We start from the raw sequence: 23,315 nt of genomic DNA, 5'->3' as shown, positions 1-23,315 counted from the left end.
TGTGCAGAAACAGAATTAGAAATGCTCTACAACATTTGATTTGCAATGAAATGGTAGTTTAGATTCTGTAATTCATATTGCAAGTTTAGCATATGAACTTCATCACCATACCCTGTATTGAGAATTCTGTATGTTTAATCTGTATTCTGTATGTTTTATCTTTTTGTGATATTTGGTGTGGATTTCATACAAGCCATTAATGGTAACTACTACACCCCACACGTATTTTTTATATTTCATCCATTCAATTTGTATTTATGTTGCGTGAAATATGTATATATGTTATTGGATTATTGCCTGTTTGAGCAGTGCGAGAGAACGGATGATAATTCACATCACGTTGACATTTCTCCTATTACTCTAATAACATTAATGATACGTGACGCTTTAATATCATAATAAATATACTTCTTTTAATCAAGCAAAATATCATTACCATTAAGCATTGTTAGTTTAGTATTTTCAATCTGGTTTCAGATTTGTAAATGCAGTTTATTGTGGTTTGGGATACCTTCTCCCCTCCAACCAGGAAGAGGTCTATAGCTGCCAAGTTGATGCAGAGCTTCTCACAGAGGCCCAGCAGCAGGTCCCTGATGGACACTCCGGCCCTCAGGGGCACAGGGCAACACGAGCCGTCCGGCAAGCTTATGTTACATTGCCTCAAGGGGGCGCTGCCCCCTCCACGCTCTGTTGACAGCGATACTGCACCACGAGAAGCATCACCCTGGAAGAAGAAAATAGAGACAGAGACGAGGAGGGGGAGAGAAGGGAAACAATAAAACTGTCAATCTTATTATTCACGGTTACTTTAAAGTAAATCAGTTAAAGAGAGTGAAGATAAAGTTTGCGTGAATGCTTAAGCATCTAAACTGATTATCACTTTCCAGACTGACCTCATTCTTCCCAGACCCTGAAGTCCCCAGCTCCAGACTGGCTCCTGACGACAGTGAACCCTGCGATTCACGCCGGCCATTACTGCCAGATAAATCTAAAACACAATACAGAACACACTTTTTAGTTTTATCAAGAGGAGAGACAAACAGAGGAATAATTCCAAACCTCTGTATGGAACATAAAAGACAGCCCTCCAAATTTTAACATGTTTTTGTACACAGAGCATTGCAGCATCTCTTCCAATACATTTTTTAAATCAACTAGATGAAACTGACAAGGTTCTAGGGAAACTGCAGCTACAGTATGAGATGAATCGTGTGATCTGTGCTATTGCATAAGCAAACAATTCTGCCATTGTTCTCTCACAGGAACTTTTTTGTTTACAATAAAACACTTCAACAGAGGGAACTCAGCATGAAAGAAGAAGACCACTGACTGTAGTTGAAGTCTGTCAGCTCTCGCTTCTTGGGGCCTTTGCCGAAGCTCCTGTTGCGGGACCAAGAGAAGAAGATGCCTTTCTTCCGGTCGCCTGAGTCATCTCTGCTGTCGTCATTTAACGATCGACCGGATTTACTCTTTTTGTCCTCCTGTATCACAAAAACAAAATGAAAGAAGGTTGGGGTAGAGGTAAAGGCCGGCACACGTGATGGATCTAAGACCATGAGTCCAAACGTACAATGTCAACCCCTGAAATAGGAATTGTTAGGAAACACAGTCAACCATGTGTGTTGTGTTACCTTCTTGGGCGTGGAGAGGTTAGAGCGGTCGGAGCCTGTGGTGCTGTGTTTGGAGGTGGGGCTGCTGGGGACGTGGTAAGGGTCCGGCAGAGGCCTGCCCTCCACCTCCGCCAGCATACACTCCTGGTAGAGCAGAGACTTGAGGAACCGTGTGTAGCTGTCAAACTTCATCAGGTTGAAGATCTACAGAAAAGGAAGGAAATAATTAATCGGTGGAATGGAGTAAACTCAAAAGGTTTAAAGAGCGAAAGACAAAGAACAAATAAAAAAAGAAGAGACAAAAAAATGAAGGACGAGAAGAGGAAAAACAGATGCTTACAGATGATAAAAACACATGGGAGGAAGTACAAGTCTAAATCATTTAAAATGATGAAGTCTTCTAGTAACACAACCAACCTACTGATCTTTGGTGTTTAAAAATTTGCAACATCAAATTTGCCTGTCCTCTGGGGACCATGAAAGTGTTATGTACATTAAACAACTTGAGTGATTTGATTAAATAAATTGTGTGTTTAATGTACATGTAAAAGTTTGACTTGAAATCACTCTCAGGTTTAAGAGGACTGGGAAACAATATGAAGTGAGGCCCACACTAAATCAATGACTTCTCAACTAAGACTGTTACAATTTTATTGGCTTATGAGAAAAAAATATTACACCAACTAAATCAAATCAGCAATGTACCAGAACTGTGCATAAAATGTTCTGAGTTAAAGGGGACTTTATTTCACTGTGTATGGCAGCCAGTAAGATACACTTAAATGTAATGATATGCATTAGGGAGCTATAGGGGTCTCCCTCCTCACATATACATTTCAGGATTCATGGCACGTGCCTCAGTTCACTCCAGAGTCGGTCCTGAGCTCCCTGAGATCTAAAGCCATATTCTGATAAGGGCCGCTCCTACCTGACTCATCAGCCGTGTGAACCATTTGCCATAACACCACACAGTCACACCTGACACCCCCGTGCTCACACTAAAATCCTCCCTCCTGTAAAACTGTTCACTCCATCTGTTGATCTAAGTATAAAAAAAGAACTGTGCTGAACAGAACACGGTACAAACAAAAATTACTGAACAAAATATTTTCTAATTCATCTTAAGATGAGTGAATATAATGATTAAATTGTAGAAAACAAAATATAGACATTAACAAATAATAACACTGAACTTTTGCTCTGCTGGCTGGTTATCAATACAGGCTGATGGTTTAGCTCTTCTAAGGACAGCACAGCAACAAGCAAAGAACCCATAACTTACAGATAAAAATACTGTCTATAATTTGGCTAATTTTAAACAGGCTCCCCTTGATTCTCTCTTATACATTATCAAATATAAAACACTATTTAGATTACGGCTTGGCTAAACACTCAATGGTAAATATCTACTGAGAGATCCCCATTGGCCAATAAGCGTCATAAACACATTTACTCTATAGTCAATATCAAACTAACATCTACATGTTGTATTAGTCCAGAGTTGTAACTTAACTTTGACTGAGAGACAAGATAATCATTGTGTTAACAAGATATGCATCTATGAGTAGAACATGTATTGAATAAACTATAAATATATGTGAGTGCGTATTTATGTGTTTTTATTTGTGTATACTTAAATCCACATGCAGTTCATGTCTGACCCTTGATCTCCAATCCAGGGATATCTTGGATAAAGGTCCTCTGAGGCGCATGTGTTTGATGTGTACAAATATAGAGGGTGATGGTGCAGATATCTCTCCAGCCTTGTGACTCTTATCAGAGTTGGAACATCTTAGCTCAGCTGTTGAAATCAATGGAGCTTTTCAGCCAGTCAACCCCCCCACCCCCTCCCCTCCACAGCATGCACATCTAAGAAGCCATTCAGATCCATGATGCCAGACAGCCGGCCAGGAAGAATAGTTGAAGTTATGTTTTATGAGCACCCAGTGACGTAATACAAGTGCATTTTCAATAGGTGTCTGCTTTGATTCAGATTTATGAGTAAAGATAAAGCGGCCCTTCAGGGAAAGCCTCTTCTCCCTTCCGCCTAAGAGTGAAGGTAAGAGGTCAGTGTGATCTTATAGCAGAAGAAGCTTCCGGTAATACACAAGTGGATAGTGGGTACCTTGAGTGTGGTGTTGGCGTGTGCATTTGATTGCTTACTTGCAGCTGCTGCTCCTTGAACATGTCAGGTCGGGGAGCATTGAGGATGTCATCAGCGAGCTGAGCTTGACTGTCGATGTTGACCGGCGTTGTAGCTTTACTGGACAGGAAGCTGTTGTAGATCTCCCTGGCACGCTGGGAGAGCTGGAGAGGGTGGGAGGGTTAGGGAAAGTGGGGAGTGGAGGGTCAAGGAGAGGTTGAAAAACAAGGGGATAAGACAGAGAGAAAGATTAGATGGGCAATGAAGAGAACTGATCAACAGCTCACAGATTAATCCAAATATAGCCATTCATGAAATCCAGAGGATGTCCACAGAATTGGTTCCAGACTTTCTTCGGAGTTTGTCTTTAACTAATCAACAACGCAGCAGGAGATTCTCCGCTCAGACGTACATCAACAGAGGCGTCGGCCCTCATCACCAACCACAACCACCACTCCATCTTCACATCATCGTCTGTGTGTATGTGTATGGGACAATCATTTTGTAATCCTGAGATATTTGTGTTCTGTTTAATTTTTTCTGTCTATTAGAAATGTCATCAACACGCCCACTGGCTCAAGGTGAATCCTGCGCAGGATTTCCTGCTGTTTTCTCACATTGGCTCATTCAAAGATTCTCTGGAGATCTTAGTTAACGCTAACCCTAATGTCTGAAATCAGATTATTTCAAGAGGAGTGTGCATAGATATGCTTGTGATCAAACCATGTCTGTTACCTGCTTCTTGTCATTCTCAGGGACATGGCTGAAGAACTCACAGGCCTGCCAAAACAGGATGTTCTCCTCACTGAACTCTTTCTTCAGGAACTCCTGTAGTACAAGAATTAAATAAGAAATGCTCAAAAACAATACAGAAATGCAATAAGGTGACGTTTTACAAATCTCATTTCTAACTTTTATGAATCTCTTCTGCTGCAGTCAGTGGTTAGGTCTGTGGATACATACATTTTATTTAGTTTAGCATTTTGAAAAAATAATTGCCTTCAGTATTCTTTTATCATCATAGATTCAGCTGTAGCTTGTAATTCACTTCTACAGGAATATTAGATAAGGATTACTTTCTTTTGTATACGGCTTCTTATCACATTTCATTACAATGCTCAGAGGTTTATTTCTGTAAATTGACAGTGTGATGCATGGTCAAAACTAGCTGGCGCAAAAAACAAACCAATTCTGCACCTCACACAAGCAAACCTTTACCAGTTTCAACTCTACAAGATAAAGTAAAGGTAAATTATGCAGCGAGCATGTGCTGTCATCGTACCGAGAAGTAGCGGACTCCCACGGGATCTTGCAGCAGCCTCTCGAAGCAGACCGCCCAGCTGGCCACTCTCCTCTCCGTGTGGCGCCGGTGGCTCTGGACGCTGGGCAGGCTGGCATTACTGTTCAGACTGTTATCGCTGCTGCAGCCCTGCAGCTCCACGCTGTTCAGCTCTGCTCGCACACAAACACACAAACACCATTAAAACAGCTGTACAGTAGTAGGTTGACCTGGCCAAGGCTCGGATTCTTCAATTATTATATTAAGAAAAAGTTGTATTTCACAATATCTCGGAGGTTCTCTCTGCTTTCTTGCTGTTAACAGTTTCTCTGTGTACAGAGGCTCTGCTTAAAAGCAGCACTTTCAGGAGCTCATTAGGCCCGAGCAGCAAAATCCATGTTGCACACGTTCGCTCATGCGATCACTTTAATACCACAGTTTCCCATTAATTACCCAATGTGGTTGCCCCTTGTATTCTAATTTGTCCTGCCACATTTTCATGATAAACCAATTTTTTTTATCAACATAAGAGATCTCTAACTTGGTGTCTGTCTCTGTTGGTGCATTGTGTAGCGGTGTGTACTTCTGCTATCACTTATTAGTGCAACAAGTATCCTAAGTAGGGGGGGGCACATAGGGTCTGGGTGCCTGTCAATTAGTAAAATGGGATCCAAGCCCCATCCCCCCGTGAAAATCCTGGCCTGACTGATTTATCCTTAACAATTTATGTATAATATGTATATAGACATTGTTATTCTTAATACTATCTCAGCTGAGGTTTTCAAAACGTCTTTGAAATTAAAACTCAGACATCCTTTGCCAGTTTGTCAGGTGAAATTTTTATTTAGAAAAATTATCCAGGGAACGTTAAACTCTGAAGACAATATATATATATATTTTTTTTAATTAAATACAGTAAAAGGGAATTTTAACATTCCGTTTAACAAGTTTTGTGCGTGATGCTCAGTTGCCCTGCGTATAATACCAACTCTTCTAACAATGATTACTGTGCCCACCACTGGACTGCACTCACTACGTCTATGCTCCTCATGTGTAGACAGAGGGGCACAAAGACAGAGGCACACAGAAAAGCTGAGAGTAACCAGAGTGAAGACGCTTCAGGCCGGATGAACTAAATTTGGGCTTCTAAATTGAGATAAAATAAATACAAGAACAGCCAAAGGGAAGGCATCACCGGTCAGGTGCCTGAAACTACGCAAATCCTCTAACTGAACTGTAAGAGCAGTATCCTGCCCACAGCCAAAGGCCTGTGTGATTGAAAACTAGGAAACTTGGCTATTCATGGATATTTTCCAGTGTGATTTCCGCTTGTGCACATTTTTTTCTTCAGCCTAATGTTTTCAACGAGTTTTCACAATGAATATCTTTTTCATCACTATTTCTAGTGAGTAAACAACTCCTCATACTTCAGACATTAAGGTAAACTGCTTCTGCGACTGAGAAGCAAACATTTATCCATGACTCCTCTGAACCAGGTATCCTCTTCAGTGTCACAGGGAATCTACCACAATGCACACCCTGCATAAAGCAGCTGTCCATCACAGAGAAGGACAACAATAGGACTCATTATCATACCAGGCTGATAACATGAACAAAGCTCCAGGTATTTGTGTTGTTTTCCTTGTTTTTGCGTCACTAATTCCCACATATTCCTAATTTTTTTTTATCTCAATCAACAATTGGTGACGTTTTGTGTCAACTCATCCAAACCAAAAAAGCTAAATGCTTACAGTCATTACAGTCTGAATAAAATGGAAGGTAATTTCAAACATTTGGGCAGGGTTTCATTAAGTTAGATATGACAATCTCTGCCAATATTGGAATGAACAATATGAATATTTTATTTCCATCTATTTCTTAATGTTAGAATTTGGATCAGGGTATGGAAACATTCTAATCCAAAGCTGGACACAACTGAATAATGTCTTGGACCAGGTTGTATTTTTTTAAATGTCACTTCCTAGGCTGTCATGATTTGTAGGCACACTACACACAGTAGTCTTGTGAATGCCTCTCTCACTCAATATTACTGCATTTTTTTAGACCTGTTCCATATTTTAAGTATAAAATTATTTTTATATCTACCTTCAGGCGTTTAGTCGCCTGAAGGTAGGTGTCATTTCATTTTTGTTACCTTTGGATTTTCACTACATTGAGTGTGAGTGATAAAAGGCCCATCAAGTTTCACTTCCATGCTTCTACAGTGGCCCAGAATAGACAAACCAAGCACTGGCTCAAGAGAAGGCCTTTGGTATTTTCACATCAGCAAAAGGCCAGAGTAGGTTCTTCGACTTCACATGCTTGTAAGGTGAGGGTGGTTGCCAAGGGCGATGTCACCACTAGATGCCGTTAAACCCAAAACACACTGAACCTGTAAGATTTCAAACCAAGTTTTTGGAAGTCTTAAGTATGATTATTTATTGGTATAGATAGGCACCTGAGTTTCATAGATAACAGAGATTGTGTTTTTTGTAGAAAGCATCTTGTCTTTTAACGTGTTCACTTGTGATGGTGAGTTGGATCTTAAATATAGAGCGATACAGTTGTTAACGCGGCGAGCAACATCATTGGGAAAAACTAAATGTCACGTATATGCTGATTACAGAAAGGAAAGTTCTTGCAAACGCAATTTAAATTGCTTCTCTCAGGAAAGCCCTTTAAAAATCCAGGAGCCACCAACATGCCTACAAGAAAACTTTTCAACTCTTTCATCTGTTATTTTTTATATTATGGATAAGAAGGTTTAAACTAACTTCATCATCACACCATTTAAACTAGCAAAAGGATTGTTAAACATCAGCTGTACTACCACACTCATTCAGAAAGGTTAGGCTCATTAATCCCCAACCTGCTGTTGGTAGATACAAAACCAACAAACTATCTGTGTCTTGTGATTGGGGAAAACTCCAACTCTTGAAAGAATTTCAGCGGCTTAACTAAAGCTAACCCAATATGCAGGATCAATATGTTAGGTTAACTGCTCTATTGTGCCTAAAAATGACTTCCTTTACTGAAGAAACAAGTCGACTATCTTATCTTACTCTCCAGCTTTCACCTCACCTGGGTAGAGCTGGTAGGAGCCTGTGTGGTTCCAGCGAGGCAGATAGCGAATCCTGAGGGGGATCCAAGCCCCTCCATCCATACTCAGCCTATCAGGGCCCCACACAACCTCAAACCCACCAGGCTGAACACATAGTCCAAGAGTGAGCATGCACACACACACTCATGACTGACAGAAACTTAGAAAAGAAAAAAGAAGGTGGTTGAAGGCGAGCTTGGTGAGGACCAACCTGGCTGACAACCTGAGAGACTACAGAGAGTCAGGACACAATACGCACGTATGCTCACAAACACACAGGCAGGTAAGTGATACAAGCACACACAGGCCTCGAGATGATGCATAATTCAGAGTTGAGGGAGGGGGGAACTAAAAACGCCAAACACACGCACACGCACACGCACACACACACACACACACACACACACACACACACACACACACACACACACACACACACACACTGCAGTATTGATGGGAATCTTGTTAAAGAAAGGCCACAACTGAGACTAATGAGGCCCACAGCCCTCATACAGCTACAAACACAAATACATACACAGACACATAAAGAGACTGATGAAAAGAACAAGGAGTAATTTTAGTGAGACAACTGTTGTCTCAACTTCTACTACAGATGCAATAAATCTAAATGTATTTTAAAACAGTTTTTAGTACACACTAAAGTTGACCAAAGACCTGCTATTAGACCTGGGAAATTACAGAGGAAGTTCAGAAAATTTAAATTCAAATCTGAATAAGGGAAATAAAATTTGATACATTTTTAATGTAACAGATATAATGTACCAACATGTTTCCCTTAGCAATGAAGTTTTATTTTCATTAGCAGGATACACAAAAACTAATGAACAGATGTTTAGAAACTTGGTGGAAGGGTGGGATACTGAACCCACATTTTATTTTAACTTTGTCTAGCATTGTGAGATTGGGCACTTTTTTATATTTTTATAGAATTCCATTGAAAACAATCAGGCACACTTGGAGCACATCTATGTCTATGAGTGTCTTCAAAAGTTGTACAATTGTACATAAGAAACTAAACTTGCTTGTGTTTCTTCAAAACATTTCATGTCTTACGCAAGAGGGTTCTAATGGCAGGTTTTAGGTATTTAACCTCTGTGGTTCTGCACCTGTGCCCATAGAGGGTGTGCAATTTCTACTTCTAGTTTCTGATATAAAATTCCTTCCTTGTGTTGTTGCTGTTGTTTTTATACAATGAACTGTGGATACGTTATCATGTACAGTTTTTGTGTAAATGCGAAATTGATTTGATTAATTTTATAAATTTGAAGTTGTAATAAGGGGTATGGTGTTGTCATTGCTGGTCTACAGTTTATGAAAAAGCTAAACCGAAGTCAAAAACTCAGGTTTAGATGTTTGTCTGAGATTTAAATAAGCAGAAATTAATAACAGCTTTGAGAATCCAGTAAAAAACTGGTCTTGTAGACAAAAGTTGTGATTTTCCTAAAAAAACCCACAGGGATAAGTCAGAGCTCAATAAAAGGTTATTTTTAGCTCGATATGGTCAATTTCTCAGCTTCTTTGTCAGATGATCAGTATCAAACAAGGAAGAAAGGACTTAATTATAGTTGCAACAATGTAAGGAAAAGGGAAGTGGAGTCTCATGTGGTCCAGGAGATACAGACAGTTTCAGCGCAGAGGTCTGCTTCTCACAAAATAATCATGATCTCTAGTGTTATTTGAATGACTCCAGGACTCAATAGTTTAAGAAATGTTGAATTTGTACTTTAAGTTGGTGACAAATTATGTGGAAACAGGTTCTCATTTGAAATTTGCACAGACACGTAATACTTCCAGTTATTTTGTATGAATCACAACTTTCCCATAACTTAATAAAGATTACAATTAGAGAAATGAAACCCGGATCAGCGCTTGAATTGTGCATCTCTTCTTTTTTATAGATTTTTAAGCATCTTTCTCACAGAACTGTTCGGTTATCTCTGCAGAATTCTTTTACTTACAAAGACAACATTCACCATTTATCTTGGACTGAGTTAATGAGTATCTCAACTCCCGATGTGCTGCATGAATGAACAACCACTTTCCCAGTTTTTTCTCCCCGAATTATGCAACAATAAAAAAGCTGACGTGATTATAAAAATAGACAATTTTGAAAATATTTGTGCAAAAAAATAAAATAAATCAAAGCTGTGATGTTGCCCCGCTCATCAGTAAATAAAAGCTGACACTTTAAACCTGATTTCAGACATGCACTCCTAGTCAGCTGCTTTGGATATTCTTTGGAACTTCTCCTGCCAGCTCCCGAGTAAAATGTCTGGAAAATGTTTGAGTGAGGCCATGTGAGGATACAGAAGGAGAATGTCCAGAAAATACACAGTGAGCAAGTGGGCGTGCTGATGATGTTTCTACAGGCAACAGAGGCGAAACTAGAAGAATACAAATGTTGTTAAAAGAGGTTTCATCTTGGAAAGACAACGAGATTGGAGAGCTTTTGGCGATACAGGCCAACGCCTGTGTCAATGTGCTGTAAGTAAAATGCAGCAGAATTTATGCGCCCTGCCTCCTGCAAGTTCTACAGGCCCCACCCCTCGCCTGAATGTTGTGGAAATGTTCCAGTTGTGAAAGTGTCTGACTCGAAGAATTTCTTGCTGTGTATGTGAAAGGTAAACTCAGGAAAATGTCCGGACGCAGTCGACAAGAGTTCATGTCTGAAAACAGCATCAATGAGTCGCTTGCTGCAGCTACATGCTGTAACTAGCACTTTACAGTTTGAACAACTGGGAGGAAAGATTTCCACTCATCTCTACTACCATGTTCCCTACATCACATGTGCATACAGCTCATGTGAAAGGAGATCAAGCTTCTCACTTCACTCACTGACCACACATTATTCCCTCCGGAGACACACGTGGTGTGAACAGAGGCCGTAAACACTCGGACATGAGCTCAGACTGAAGCCAGGGCGTCTTCTCCTCTTTTATCTTGTTTCTCGCCTCCTTTTATCTCCCGTCCGCAGCAAATTGTGTCTTTCACGGGCATTTGTGAGGCGTTAAAGCATCATTAGGAGTCTGAGAGCTTTTGTTATCACTGACACGTGCTAATTGCACAACAAACACAACAGTGTGCTTCAGATGAGGTCAGATGCAACAGAACACTAGGACGGAATCCATCCATGTAAAAAAACAGTGTCCGAATTGGTTGATAATGGTTGCAACCATGAAAAAAAACGTTCTCCCTCTACGCCAATGTACTGAAAAGTGTTCCAACAATTTCTGTGATTTTCTGAGATGTCAAGCACTTCCCACTGAGATGTACGCCAGCTGTGTGGCGGTGAGAAAGCAGACAGGATTTCAAATTCTCTCTGTCTTTTTGACACAATCTCTTCAGTCACTTTTCATGTGCACATCACCACAGTTGTCTTCAGGAACTGCACAAAACTCACGAAAAACAAAAACACCTATGCTTCTGCACAAGTTCAGATGATACTTCATGTCACAAACACACTAATAACAATCGGTAGGGCAAATTCAAAATGTCAGCCTCTCTTATCCGTGACATGCTGCTACAAGTGCTCATGTGCAGCTAATACGTTCACAGATTCGGGGACTATCTTTAGGCTGCAGCTGTCAACAGCAACAGAGCAGGCAGAGGTGAGGCAGAAGTTGAACAGGTCAAACCAGACTGTCCGCTTTTCATGTGACTTGAATGAAAGCCGCCGCATATCATTGAAAAGCCCCTTTAAGCTTCTCCATGCAGAGTGGAACAGGATGACTATATGTGTATATACCTAGGGTTGATCGAAAGAAATATAGAACTGTGGTGCATGAATATATTATGGTCAATGTCTTCATGACTAAAGTTAACAATGAGAAACTGGTGGAGGAACAGTAAGTATTATAGATAACTCGAAGGATAATAAATGATGTGAACAGATACTGAGGACGTCAGATGTTGAAAAGGTATGTTTACTCACCTCCATCGGAGACTGCAGCGGACTGTAAAAAAACACAGAGAGACATGGATTAGGATCCTCGCTCATCATCCAGATGACAAACACTCAAACAAGCTCCAACAGGTCATGAGGGCTGGGAGGCATCTGTCCTGGCATGCTCTTTGGGCCAAATGGAGACAGACTGACTGTGGTTCTCACAGGATCAGGCCCATTATCACACACACACACACTTGCACATCATGACACAGAGAGTCAGCACACTCAATGTCTCTGTGTGTGTGTGTGTGTGTGTGTGTGAGAGAGAGTGGGTGGAATCATCTGTGAACTGGCTCTGCAAGAAAACCTCCAAAGAGGGGTGGAGATTACCGTGTGTGTGTGTGTGTGTGTGTGTGTGTGTGTGTGTGTGTGTGTGTGTGTGTGTGTGTGTGTGTGTGTTTGTGTGTATGTGTGTGTATGAGGAGGTGAGAAGGGGAACCCTGGGTCTCCATGCCCCCGATATCACAGTTAAGTGTGATGTTTTCTTGCATATCTTACAATCACCAATAAGAGATTGTTTATCAATTCCATCTCTTTAACCATCACACACACACACACACACACACACACACACACACACACACACACACACACACACACACACACACACACACACACACACACACACACACACACACACACACACACACACACACACACACACACACACACACACACACACACACACACACACAGCATAGTATACAGTGATCTTTATCCCAGACATGCTGAGCTGAGATCATTCAACAGACACACCAGTAACATAACTAAGTCTGTAACAAACTTCAACCACTCCGTGACTGAGGCGCAGGCGAAGTCAAAATAAGAGAAAGGGTGAGGTGAGACAGAGAGAGAGGGACAGACAGGAGAGGGATGAGAAAGAAGGTGTTGGGCAACAGACAAAATACATTGTGGAAGAAAGAAGAAAGTAAAGTGTAAAAAAGGAGAGAATACAAGTGATATTTGTATCCACAGAGCTGGTGTTCGATCAGCTGATATTAGATCAGCTCTCCGGATAAAACTCAACACTGAGCCCCAGTGTTGATGTGTCAAAGACTTTTGATGTCGTTAATCTGACCACTAATCTTGTTAATGACCTGTTTTGTTAGGTAGAAGGTACGTCATGGAGCAGCTTCATGGGAAGATTAACTGGTTCTGAATATCTGTTCTATGGTAAATTTGGTAAACAGACACATGAGAGCCTCAAGGATGACTGCAGGATTGAATCATAATCATCTCATACAATTGTTTCAACTGCATTTTTGAGATTTAAAGAACTTTCTTCTCCTTTCAGTTCATTGATTGAGACTTAATACAGTGACCTGTAGATTTTGCATATTTTAAGGCTTTGTCGGTGCAACCTCTCCGCAGAAAATCTAACGTGATATTATATTCAAATTAAACACTGAGCAGCAGGGTGTCCACAACACATCCTTATCCTCACAGTGAAAGCTTTGTAATAGAGAGGGAAGTGTGACACCCATTCATGGGGAACCAGCAAATGGTTGCATTTACACGTTAGCTATCTCTAGTAACCTGATTTATTAAATGTCAGTGTAATGCTAAGTGAAGCTTTTGAGAAAGCTGTGTTTCTGCTAACAGGGTTCCCAATGGAGCCTTTAAGCCAAGACCAGTCTATGAAATGTTTTTCCTGCTCACAGGATGGCACAGAAGAGCAGGAGCTGGAGGAGAGTTGAAAAAGAAATAGCTCAAGAAAAATAATAATATTTGATATTTACACCATTTTTTATATTTTGAGTGAAAGTGACTCGCACTCAAACCTAGCCTTATACTAAATAAATTTCAGTTTGGCTATTGTCGTTGCTGTTTTGCGTAGATACGTGGGCCGTTTTCAGACATGACCTGCGGAGGAGTTGGGTCAGCTGTTTGCCTTTCACATATGCTCTGCTCATTCACAACAGCAACAAAGCATCCTCAGAATTCATGTGATGGTTGTTTTTGTTTACAGCACATCAACAACAGCAGTGGCCCTCGTCACCACAAACTCTCCTGACATCTCTGTCAATGTCTTTTATGTGTATGGCACCATTTTTTTGTTTCATTTCTGCTTCTGACACTTAGGAGAAATGTCATCAACAGACTCAATCGATGTGAGTCCTGCAGAGTTTTTACTAATGGCCAGGCCAGAGAGGCTCTGGAGAAACTCCGGAGTCTCTCAGACGTTTGCACTCATATACATACGCATATACAGCCCCTCCGGAGGATGCCAGATGATTACCCAGAGTTCAGTGCACGTCTGAAACCAGATTCATACACTAACAACTATCCAACCTTCATCAAAGAATATGCACAATTTGCAGTTACGCCTGAGTTTTCCAACCATAACCAGATTCCTTCCAGCAACCTTGTTTCTGTGGTACATGTTAACAGTCAGCTTTTTTTTTAAATTGGAGCATGCACAGATCCCAGTCTCGACTCAGGTTCAATGCACAGTATGTAAATCGAATGACATTGACCCCTTAGTACAGCATATGTGCTGGTCTGATTCAACAGACATACCTGGGCCATTTTCACAGTTGAGCTGGTCTGCGTGGACCATATGGCACAGCCAGCATAATCACTGGGATTAACTATTCCAGAAGAGTGGAGGTTGGCACCAGTGTGTGAGGAGAGATTTGATTTGACTTTTTAGCAGCTGATTGTGGTTGAACCTCCACACAGGACCTGAGAAAATGACAGAGGCAGAAACCTCACCAGTGGAAACTGGTTACCCGATCCTCTCGCTGGTTAGAATCCCACACATTTCACATCTCGCACTTTTCAACAGTGCATATTCTGTTTCTGATGTGTGTGTTACAATATCTGTGTGTATGAATGGGTGTAGCTTACAGCATGTATGCATATGGTCAACATCTGGTAGAGATGTGTCTTTTATTTGCAGGGCACATTCTTTGGCATATATTTGTTTGAGTGTGTGTGTGTGTGTGTGTGTGACCACTTCCAGGCATACTCGCTGGTGGTTGAGGCCCCCAGTCCCCTCTCCTCTCTTTTTCTCCTTCAACTTCCCTCGAACTTATCCTCAAACTCCTTTTGTTTGTTCTTTCCCTCCACCCCACTCATCCCCCTCTTTACCCCCATTTCTCTCCTTCCACTCTCCGCTCAAGTCATTCTCTTCTCTCCTTCAACCTTCAACCTGATTTTCTCCTCCTCCTCCTCTCCTGGCAGATCCTGGTCATTCCTTACAGACCACAGGGAATGACTGGGGTTTTCCAAACTTTCCCTCCTTTTCTCTCCCCGACCTCATAACCACGGAGACACACGCGGCTGGAAAATGTAACAGTCTTGATAATATAGAGCCATAATATCAAATATATCTCCCAGAGCATGTAACAAAGTCCAGCTTCTCCATAGGACACGCATGCGCTACTTTTAGCTTCCATGCTTTCCAACTATATTAAGATTACTGCACTAAATGTCCTGCTATGTTGTCGGCAGTAACTGTCTGTTCTGATGCTGATTAGTCGCATATATAACTGGGGCTTTTATGTTCCGATCATACAGTAAATGCATTGATAAGATAAACAGAAAAGAGTGACACGGCAGTACATGGCTGAGGGTCAGGATTATGGTGTCAGTTTTTATCAAAGAGGAAAATATATTTTAGAGCAAAACCTCAGAATGTGTCTGTGTGCGCTTATGAATGTCATGAGGTCACACAGAGCTGTAGCTAATGGTTTCTTCTCATCAATTAACATGTCATCACTAAACATAGTTCTGCTTTTAATCAGCCTCAGATGGTTTCAGTTCTGATGCTGCGTGACAGCCATTACTAGCTATGGTTTTATGACATTTCAGTCCACAGGCATGTTGAGCTGGAGAGGGATTGTGAAGAAACAAAACATAAAGACGACAAAAGAATCTACACTGTCAAACAATCATTTCAACAATAACATAGAAGGAAAGTTCTTCTACAAGCTACAGCTGCATAGACACAATTATAAAGACAAATTTCCACTCCAACAGATTAATTTCAGTCAGTTTGACTCTCTATTGCACTGACAAGTGCATCAAAAACAAAACGCCTGACAGAGATGTATTTGCGGATGAAGCGGTTCAGGCAAAAATTTGAATACAGAGTCACTGGGATTTTTTACAAAATAAAAACCTTCGGCAAACAAGCTACGAGCCTAATTTGAAATAATAGTCAGTGTGATGATGCCGTCATATCAAGAAGAAAATCTAGGAATTCACAAAAATTAACACATCGATTTTGGTGTTCTGAGAAGTGCTGTGAGCATGACAGCAATACAGTGGAAGTGTTGTGGACATTAATACAATGAGCACACATTACTCCAACACCCACTTTAACAAAAGATAAGATGGCTGAATCACATGTCTGCACAAGAGTCATTGGCTGGAATTCAAGACAAATCAGCTTCAGACCCTAAAGAAGTGTGGACGGGGCGTTGTGTTGCTTTACGACTTTGTTGATCACCAGCTAGACTATGAGCAAACTTCCGTCTGCAGGTCACAATTTTATCAGTTACATTCACCTCCATTAATTGGCACCTTGAGGTCATACGCCGAGGCCTGTTTATGCTCGGTTTGTGCAGGGACTGGTTGGTCACTGTGTGCGTGGGTCCCAAGTGCTTTATTAGCTGTGACTAGAGGGAGAGGGTTGGCTTACATCATCTGTTATGAAGCCTGGTCAGGTTCAAACTCTGGTTAAACACAGGGCGCAATTTATAGCCGTTCCTTCTCAATGTTATTATAATATCAACACTTTAAGCATAAAGTCCTCTTAATCAATCTTAAGTTTCCAGAAGCTTCCCTGTCAGTGTGTGTGTGTGTGTGTAGACGATGATTCTTGGAAAATGGCATTCTGCTACATAGGATGAGACACAGCAGCGCAGCCATTAACACTTGACACGGTGAATACAAAATGTCTATCTATGGGAGAAACTGTCTGCGAGAAACACACACAAAGACAACACTGTTTGTACCACAGGAACAAATTCCTGGCTCCACAGCTGGAGCTGTAACCGCCACCTTTGGTAAGAATAAGCATCCACTCTTATACGAGCGTACGTAGAAGATATCTGAAGAGTCTGATGCATCCAGGGACACCAAACATCTCTGCTTATGGCCTGGCATGGCGACAGGAGACCACACCTATGACCAAACAACTGACGCACACATATTCACACATGCTGTCCTTAAAAGGTGACTCGGAATTCACAACACAGATTTCCCCTCTGCACGCCTGCAAACACACACATAGACTTTCAACTGAGGAGGAAGCTGCCTCGGTGCGTGCATGCCTGTGTGTTTACTTTTGAATATGAGGTGAATAGTGGCTGCCATTGAGAAGACCAGTCACCCTGCCAGGATTGGCGGGCATGAAAGTGCTTGAGCTTTAGAGTAGCTTAACTCTGAGAGGAAAGGATGAGGGGCATAAGCTGATTAGGTTCTAATGATCCAAAAGCCAAATGAGGATCTGCAGGTGTGAGTGTGACGGAAGATGCTTGATGTAGGGTTTAAGTTTTTTTAAAATGTTTTATTTGTGCTTGTAAGCATGTGGCCTCCTCACTCCCTAGGGGGGAGAGTGGGCGCTAATCTATAAATTTGGTGAGCATGACGCATGAAGGCGAAGGCGAGTGACAGCAGATATCATCATTGGCCTCAGCTGCAGTATCAACATAAATATCAATAGCAGAAGCCATGACATCTGTATTTTTTTTTCTGTCCCCTACATTAAACGTGGTGAAACATGGAACATAAAAAAAAAGGGGCAGGGGAATTTAATAGTATTTTTAAATAGTAAATGGACCTATCTCTGTACGTGAATCTGTGTGTTTACTTAGGAAATATCTTGTCTTATCTGTTGTGCCTCCATGTGCACTTTATGTTTCACCGTGGGAGAGTGGGAAACGTTCTATCGATTCCTTTGTATGTCTGAACATGTGAAGAAATTGACAATAAAGCTACTATTGACTATTGATCTCAACATCTCCTCACAAACATTTCAAAACTACACTTTATATTCCAGAGTGAAATCCTCTGTGAGCACTCTGGACTACTGGGACAAAGCCCTACATCGCTGCGATGCACTCGGAAATCCATATCCACACTCTTTGAAAGAAAGGAATGCGGATGATGTTTGTTTCCGTACAATAGAGCCACACAGGAGAAGTGACTCAGAGGCTGAGTGGCTGATAAATGTCTCCTGTACCTGGCTCGCTGCCCTAAACACACCAGCGTCATGCAGGCAGATGAGGGAACAAGATTTAAACATAATCTGATTGGACAGCTCTGCCTAAACACGAGCACACACTCTCCCAGCCGTTGCTTGACACGCTGAATTAAGAGAGTTGCACAAAAAATGAGGGACTCAGCTCACCTTTTTCAATGCAGTTCTCACCTTCTTTAACATCCACACTCACTCACACACAAGATGAGCCTTCAAGGTGAAATCTACAAACCATATGACTCGCAGAGACGAGGACAGAAAAGCTCTCTATGTCTTCTACTCCATTTGTTTCAATCCCTTGTTCTGTTTCTCTTTCTCTACCGCCTGCTCCGGCCCCAGAAACATCTGGCTTTGAGAGGAAACAGAGAAGTAGAAACAGCCTGGAGCCGTCTCTTGCTCTTGTTAGTCTTCTCTTTCCTGTTGTCTCACTTTACCCTCACACACACACTCCCACAGTCTGCCACCACTGTGCCCAACTTTTCAAGAAACAACACCAGACAGGCAGGATGAGTTGTTCATTTCAACTCAAGTTTTTTTCCCAAAGTTCACAACCTCTCGTCTTCATTCATCTCCATTTGTCTTGTACGCGCCCTCTCATCCGTTTGTTTCCCCTCTCATTGGATCTGAAGGTGATGGATTCCTCTTATTCTCCCTACGTACTTTGCTGGGTGATAGTCACTTTATTCCTCCATCTTTCCCTGTCTTTCTCACTGGTGGCCAGAAGAAAACTGGAAAGCATTATGGTTTCGCGCTTAATGAAAGTTTTTCTTTTGAATTACAAAGCCAGGGTTGAAAATGACACCTGCAAACCAGGACAAGTGGTGCAGGGTATTTGTTGCTGCTGTGAAGACATTCCGCTCTTGACACTTTTGGCGGCCTGACAGGCAGACATTAGCTTGTTATTAAAAACTAATGGGACTTCTAAATCAGTAAATGCAGGAATATTTGAATCTAGCTATGTTTAAATCAGCTTCTGTGGACATAAATAATAAATAAATGATTTAATGAGTAAATTACTATACGCAACTTAGTCTCAGCTACAAATTGTGCACAATACCACTTGTAAAGCAATATCAGTATATGTGTGTTTGTGTATGTGTGTACTACTCACTGCATTGAAGTTCCAGACCCGCTTGAAGGAGAGCCTCTTCCTCAGGCTCATCCTGCTCCCCTCTCACAGAGGAGGAAACCCACTAACTGCTCAATCTACATAAGTGAACCACACACACATAGTCACTCACACACACAAACACACACAGGCTGACAGAGCTTCTTCAGAGGGTGTTGAGGATATTCATCCGGACAGCTAACTTGGATGGAGCCATTGCTCAGCATGTCCATGTCACACACATACACACTTTGGAATTAGCACCACACACCAGGTCCCTCTCAACACCATGTACACCTCTGCTTCTCGCTCTCACACCAAACTCACTGAGCGGACAGACTGACTAGGAAGTTCCATTCTCTGGCAGACGCACACACACACGCCAACATACACACACACACAGATCCGTTTCCATAGTGAAACGCCCCCATCAGGCAGCAGTTACAGAGACGGGGAGGGAACAAAGGTCAGTCTGCCAATCAGGCTGCAGCACAGCCCTCACCTCTCCGCCCTCCTCCTACTCCTGCCTGTTTAAAATCCCAGTTTGGCAGGTTTAGCTAAGATCACACTCAACAGTGATTTAAGAAACAAAGCGTCTTAAGTGGTTTATCATTCATAACCAGAGGAAGTGGATAAGAGGGCAGGGGAGTAAAATGAGACTTTTCATCTTAGGATTCACAAGGAAATTCTGCAGGTTTATTAAACTGATGCAACAAAGTCACTTCACAGGAGAGAGGGAGGTCATTCATGCTCTCTTTTTCTCTCTCTCACACACAAAACAAAGGCTGCAATTGAAGTTGTGTATATGGCCCTGAGCCTACACCTAGCTCCCCCTAATTTCCTGTTATGGCAAAAAAAAGAAAAAAAGATTTAAGAGTTTCTGTTACACCTTCTCTCATTCCGCGACACTCTGTCTGTTCCATCTCACTGTCTTAGACTGTGATGACTCAAATATAGACTCACAAGTGTGTGTGTGTGTGTGTGTGTAACCTGGTCTAGCAGTGGTATGTCTATGTGTATATATTTGTGGGGGGTTCAATTTCCAATGTTCTATTGCACAGGTAATATAAAACATTTTGTAGAGTTGTTAATGTGTCTGTTGAGAGACTTTCCATGAAAAGAAAAGAACAGTAAGTGATGTATGAGTAATATGTGCTCAAGCTTAGTCTGAAATATATCCGTCAGCACAGGGACAGAGAAAAGACAAGCGGCAGAGCGCCACAACAGATAAGACAAAGCTTAAGTTGGCTCAGTCCACATCCTGATGAGAAAAGGAGATGACCAGACACGAAAAGAGACGAAAAGAAAACAAAAGATGAAATATTTCTCATGTCTCACGCATCTCTTTACCTTAATTTCTGTGGTCTGGCCAAGCAGCCCTGTGTCCGTTGTTTGTGCATGCGCGCGTGTGTGTGTGTGTGTGTGTGTGTGTGTGTGTGTGTGTGTGTGTGTGTGTGTGTGTGTGTGTGTGTGTGTGTGTGTGTGTGTGTGTGTGTGTGTGTGTGTGTGCGTGCGTGCGTGCGTGCGTGTGTGTGCCGTAGATCATGGTCTTTTCTAGGACAGTTTAAAATAAAAGCCAAACTAATTCCGCAGATATCAGATGACACTTAGACAAAAGGGCTACATATGGAGAGAAACATTTATTTAATTTTTATTGGGGGGGGGGCCGTTTCTTTTATGTCCTGTAATTAGAAAAACTCTTGGTGCTGTGTACTCCTGTACGGCCTGTCCACTGCACTTGCATCAACTAGGTGTTAATACAAAGACATTTTGATTGTCCACTTATGTGGAAATTTGTCTTTGGCAACAAAGCAGAACACATGCTGTGTTTAAACTGGTAAAAAAGAACAAAGGCACATGTCAAAGACAGTTCATAAGCACAGGCGTACAAAGACGTGTTTCTGTTAGAAGTTGGACCACCATGTGCAGCCCGAACAGCTTCAGTGGGTCTTGGTATTGACTCTACAAGCCTCTGGACTCTGTTGAAGGGACGAACACTATTCATTCAAAAGGGCTTCCTTCATTTTGTGTTTTGATGGTGGTGGTGGAGTGCTGTCTAACATGCTCAGACACCAAATCTCCTATTGGTGTTGACTGTGAAGGCTATAGCATATTATACACATGATTTTCATCCTCATCAAACCATTGATTTATGGTTGGGGACACTGTCATCTTGTATCTCCACTCGTTTTTCAGGTTTTCCCTTTTATTTGTATCGTAGACTATAAAAACAAAGTGTCCTGAAAATTAACTCGGCCATGTTGCCCATATGGAGCCAGAGTCAGGGGGTGGAACAGTCAAATTGAGAACCAATCACGAGTTAGTTTCAGCTGTCGATCATGACATTTCACCCTATTTTAATAGCATCAAATAACTAATCAAAAAAACTTTACCAGAAAAAAATACATTTGAACATACATCAGTATAATGACAACTAGCTAAAATGACTGGAACCACCTTTTAAAAGGTTTAATTTGACATATTTTGACTTTTTTTAGTTTGGTCAATGTCCTATTAAATAACATGGAGGGGGCAACGTTTAAGATCTACGACATGACATCTATGGTGTGTATATTCACACTAACTATATCAGTATAATTTCACTGTGTTTTATTTGTCGTTGTTTATTGGTTGAAATAGGTCACATTAGACTTTTAATAGCATCACATGTCATGTTCTGTGCTTTCAAGTTCCTGTCAGGTATTTCTAACTTTGTATATGTATATGTAATTAACTGTATCTGGGTTTTAACATTATGATGTACTAAAAAAGTAGAAGGTGTGCAGTTTTTCACCAACAATACAATTCTACATCATGTATGTATGTAATAAAGTACATTTTCTGGATATTAGAATATTTTTAGATAAATACACCAGACTTTGTCTTTGGCCAGCTCCTTGAATTAAATAGCTGACAAATTAAGGGGTTTCACTACATTAATACAAATTTCCTATGAATAACAACATATTGTCATAAAGCAGTTCTTCTCACAAATTCACAGGGTTGCCCCTCCCTAACATATACAACCAGAGGGTTAGCATCCCTATCTAAAGAATCATAAAAAATCAGATTAATTGCTATAGATTAATTTTACATCAGAACATTGTTGGTGAGAATTTTCTATCAAACTCAGGAACATTTCAAAAGTTGAATGCTTGAAATAACAATTAGAGGGCATGAGAACCACTGTCTGCAATGAGATTACAGAGAGTGGCATTGTACAGCAACATTAGAGGAATTAAGGTGTTTTTTTTCTGAAAGGCTCAGTGAACAGTTCAGAAATGTGTCAGCTCACTTACAATCATGTCAAAACAACCACACTTTTCTGCAGAGACGAGTTTATCACCTTGTGTTTTTCTTTTTTCCCCTGTGCACAAAAACATCCAATAAAACTCAACACTGCCCTCTGCTGTTGTTTTTGAGCTGAGACCTTAAACTCAATAACACTGATCCCTAATGACTGAGCGCACCAGCATCTAGTCAAATGAAATAAGTAAGAGTACATGCGTTGAACAAAATAACAGAAAGACTTATAATGCAGCCGTGTGTATCTGATATTGTGTCACAGGTTTTCTTTAAAAAAAACCCTCAGTGGCTGTCTATTAAAGATGACACATAATGCCAATTAGCATTCAACTTAATATGACTCACATGTGTTGCTGCCTTTTATAATTAGATTTGAGACTGTGTAAAAATATCTGAGAAGGAAAGGGGAGAAATCTTGAAAATTACAATGACTCATGACAAACACAGAAAAAGTGCACAGCTGAAGAGGAATAGCAGTCATAAGTAGACCTCCACCAACCGTCTGACTGGGACACTTCACAGTATATTTGCTACTTTGAACTTTAGCCTCAAACTGGTGAGTTTTGTCTACGCTCTGTATCTGTGAGTCGA

At 41.2% G+C, this 23,315-nt stretch overlaps 1 protein-coding gene across 1 annotated transcript in view; it reads right to left on the bottom strand.

Moving 5' to 3' along the window:
- rgs12b (regulator of G protein signaling 12b) overlaps nt 1–23,315 on the bottom strand; it is a 45,447-nt gene that overhangs the window by 4,497 nt on the left and 17,635 nt on the right. Inside the window, 8 exon segments of the mRNA XM_061092502.1 lie at nt 512–724; nt 894–988; nt 1,331–1,481; nt 1,632–1,814; nt 3,774–3,917; nt 4,489–4,581; nt 5,036–5,205; nt 12,085–12,106. Of these exon segments, the coding sequence (XP_060948485.1) occupies nt 512–724; nt 894–988; nt 1,331–1,481; nt 1,632–1,814; nt 3,774–3,917; nt 4,489–4,581; nt 5,036–5,205; nt 12,085–12,106 (1,071 nt within the window).

This window comes from Limanda limanda, chromosome 2 (assembly GCF_963576545.1).
Source record: "Limanda limanda chromosome 2, fLimLim1.1, whole genome shotgun sequence".
Classification (NCBI taxonomy): Eukaryota; Metazoa; Chordata; class Actinopteri; order Pleuronectiformes; family Pleuronectidae; genus Limanda; species Limanda limanda.
The sequence above is the reverse complement of the archived record's forward strand: the minus strand, read 5'-3'. Positions and strand labels throughout refer to the sequence as shown.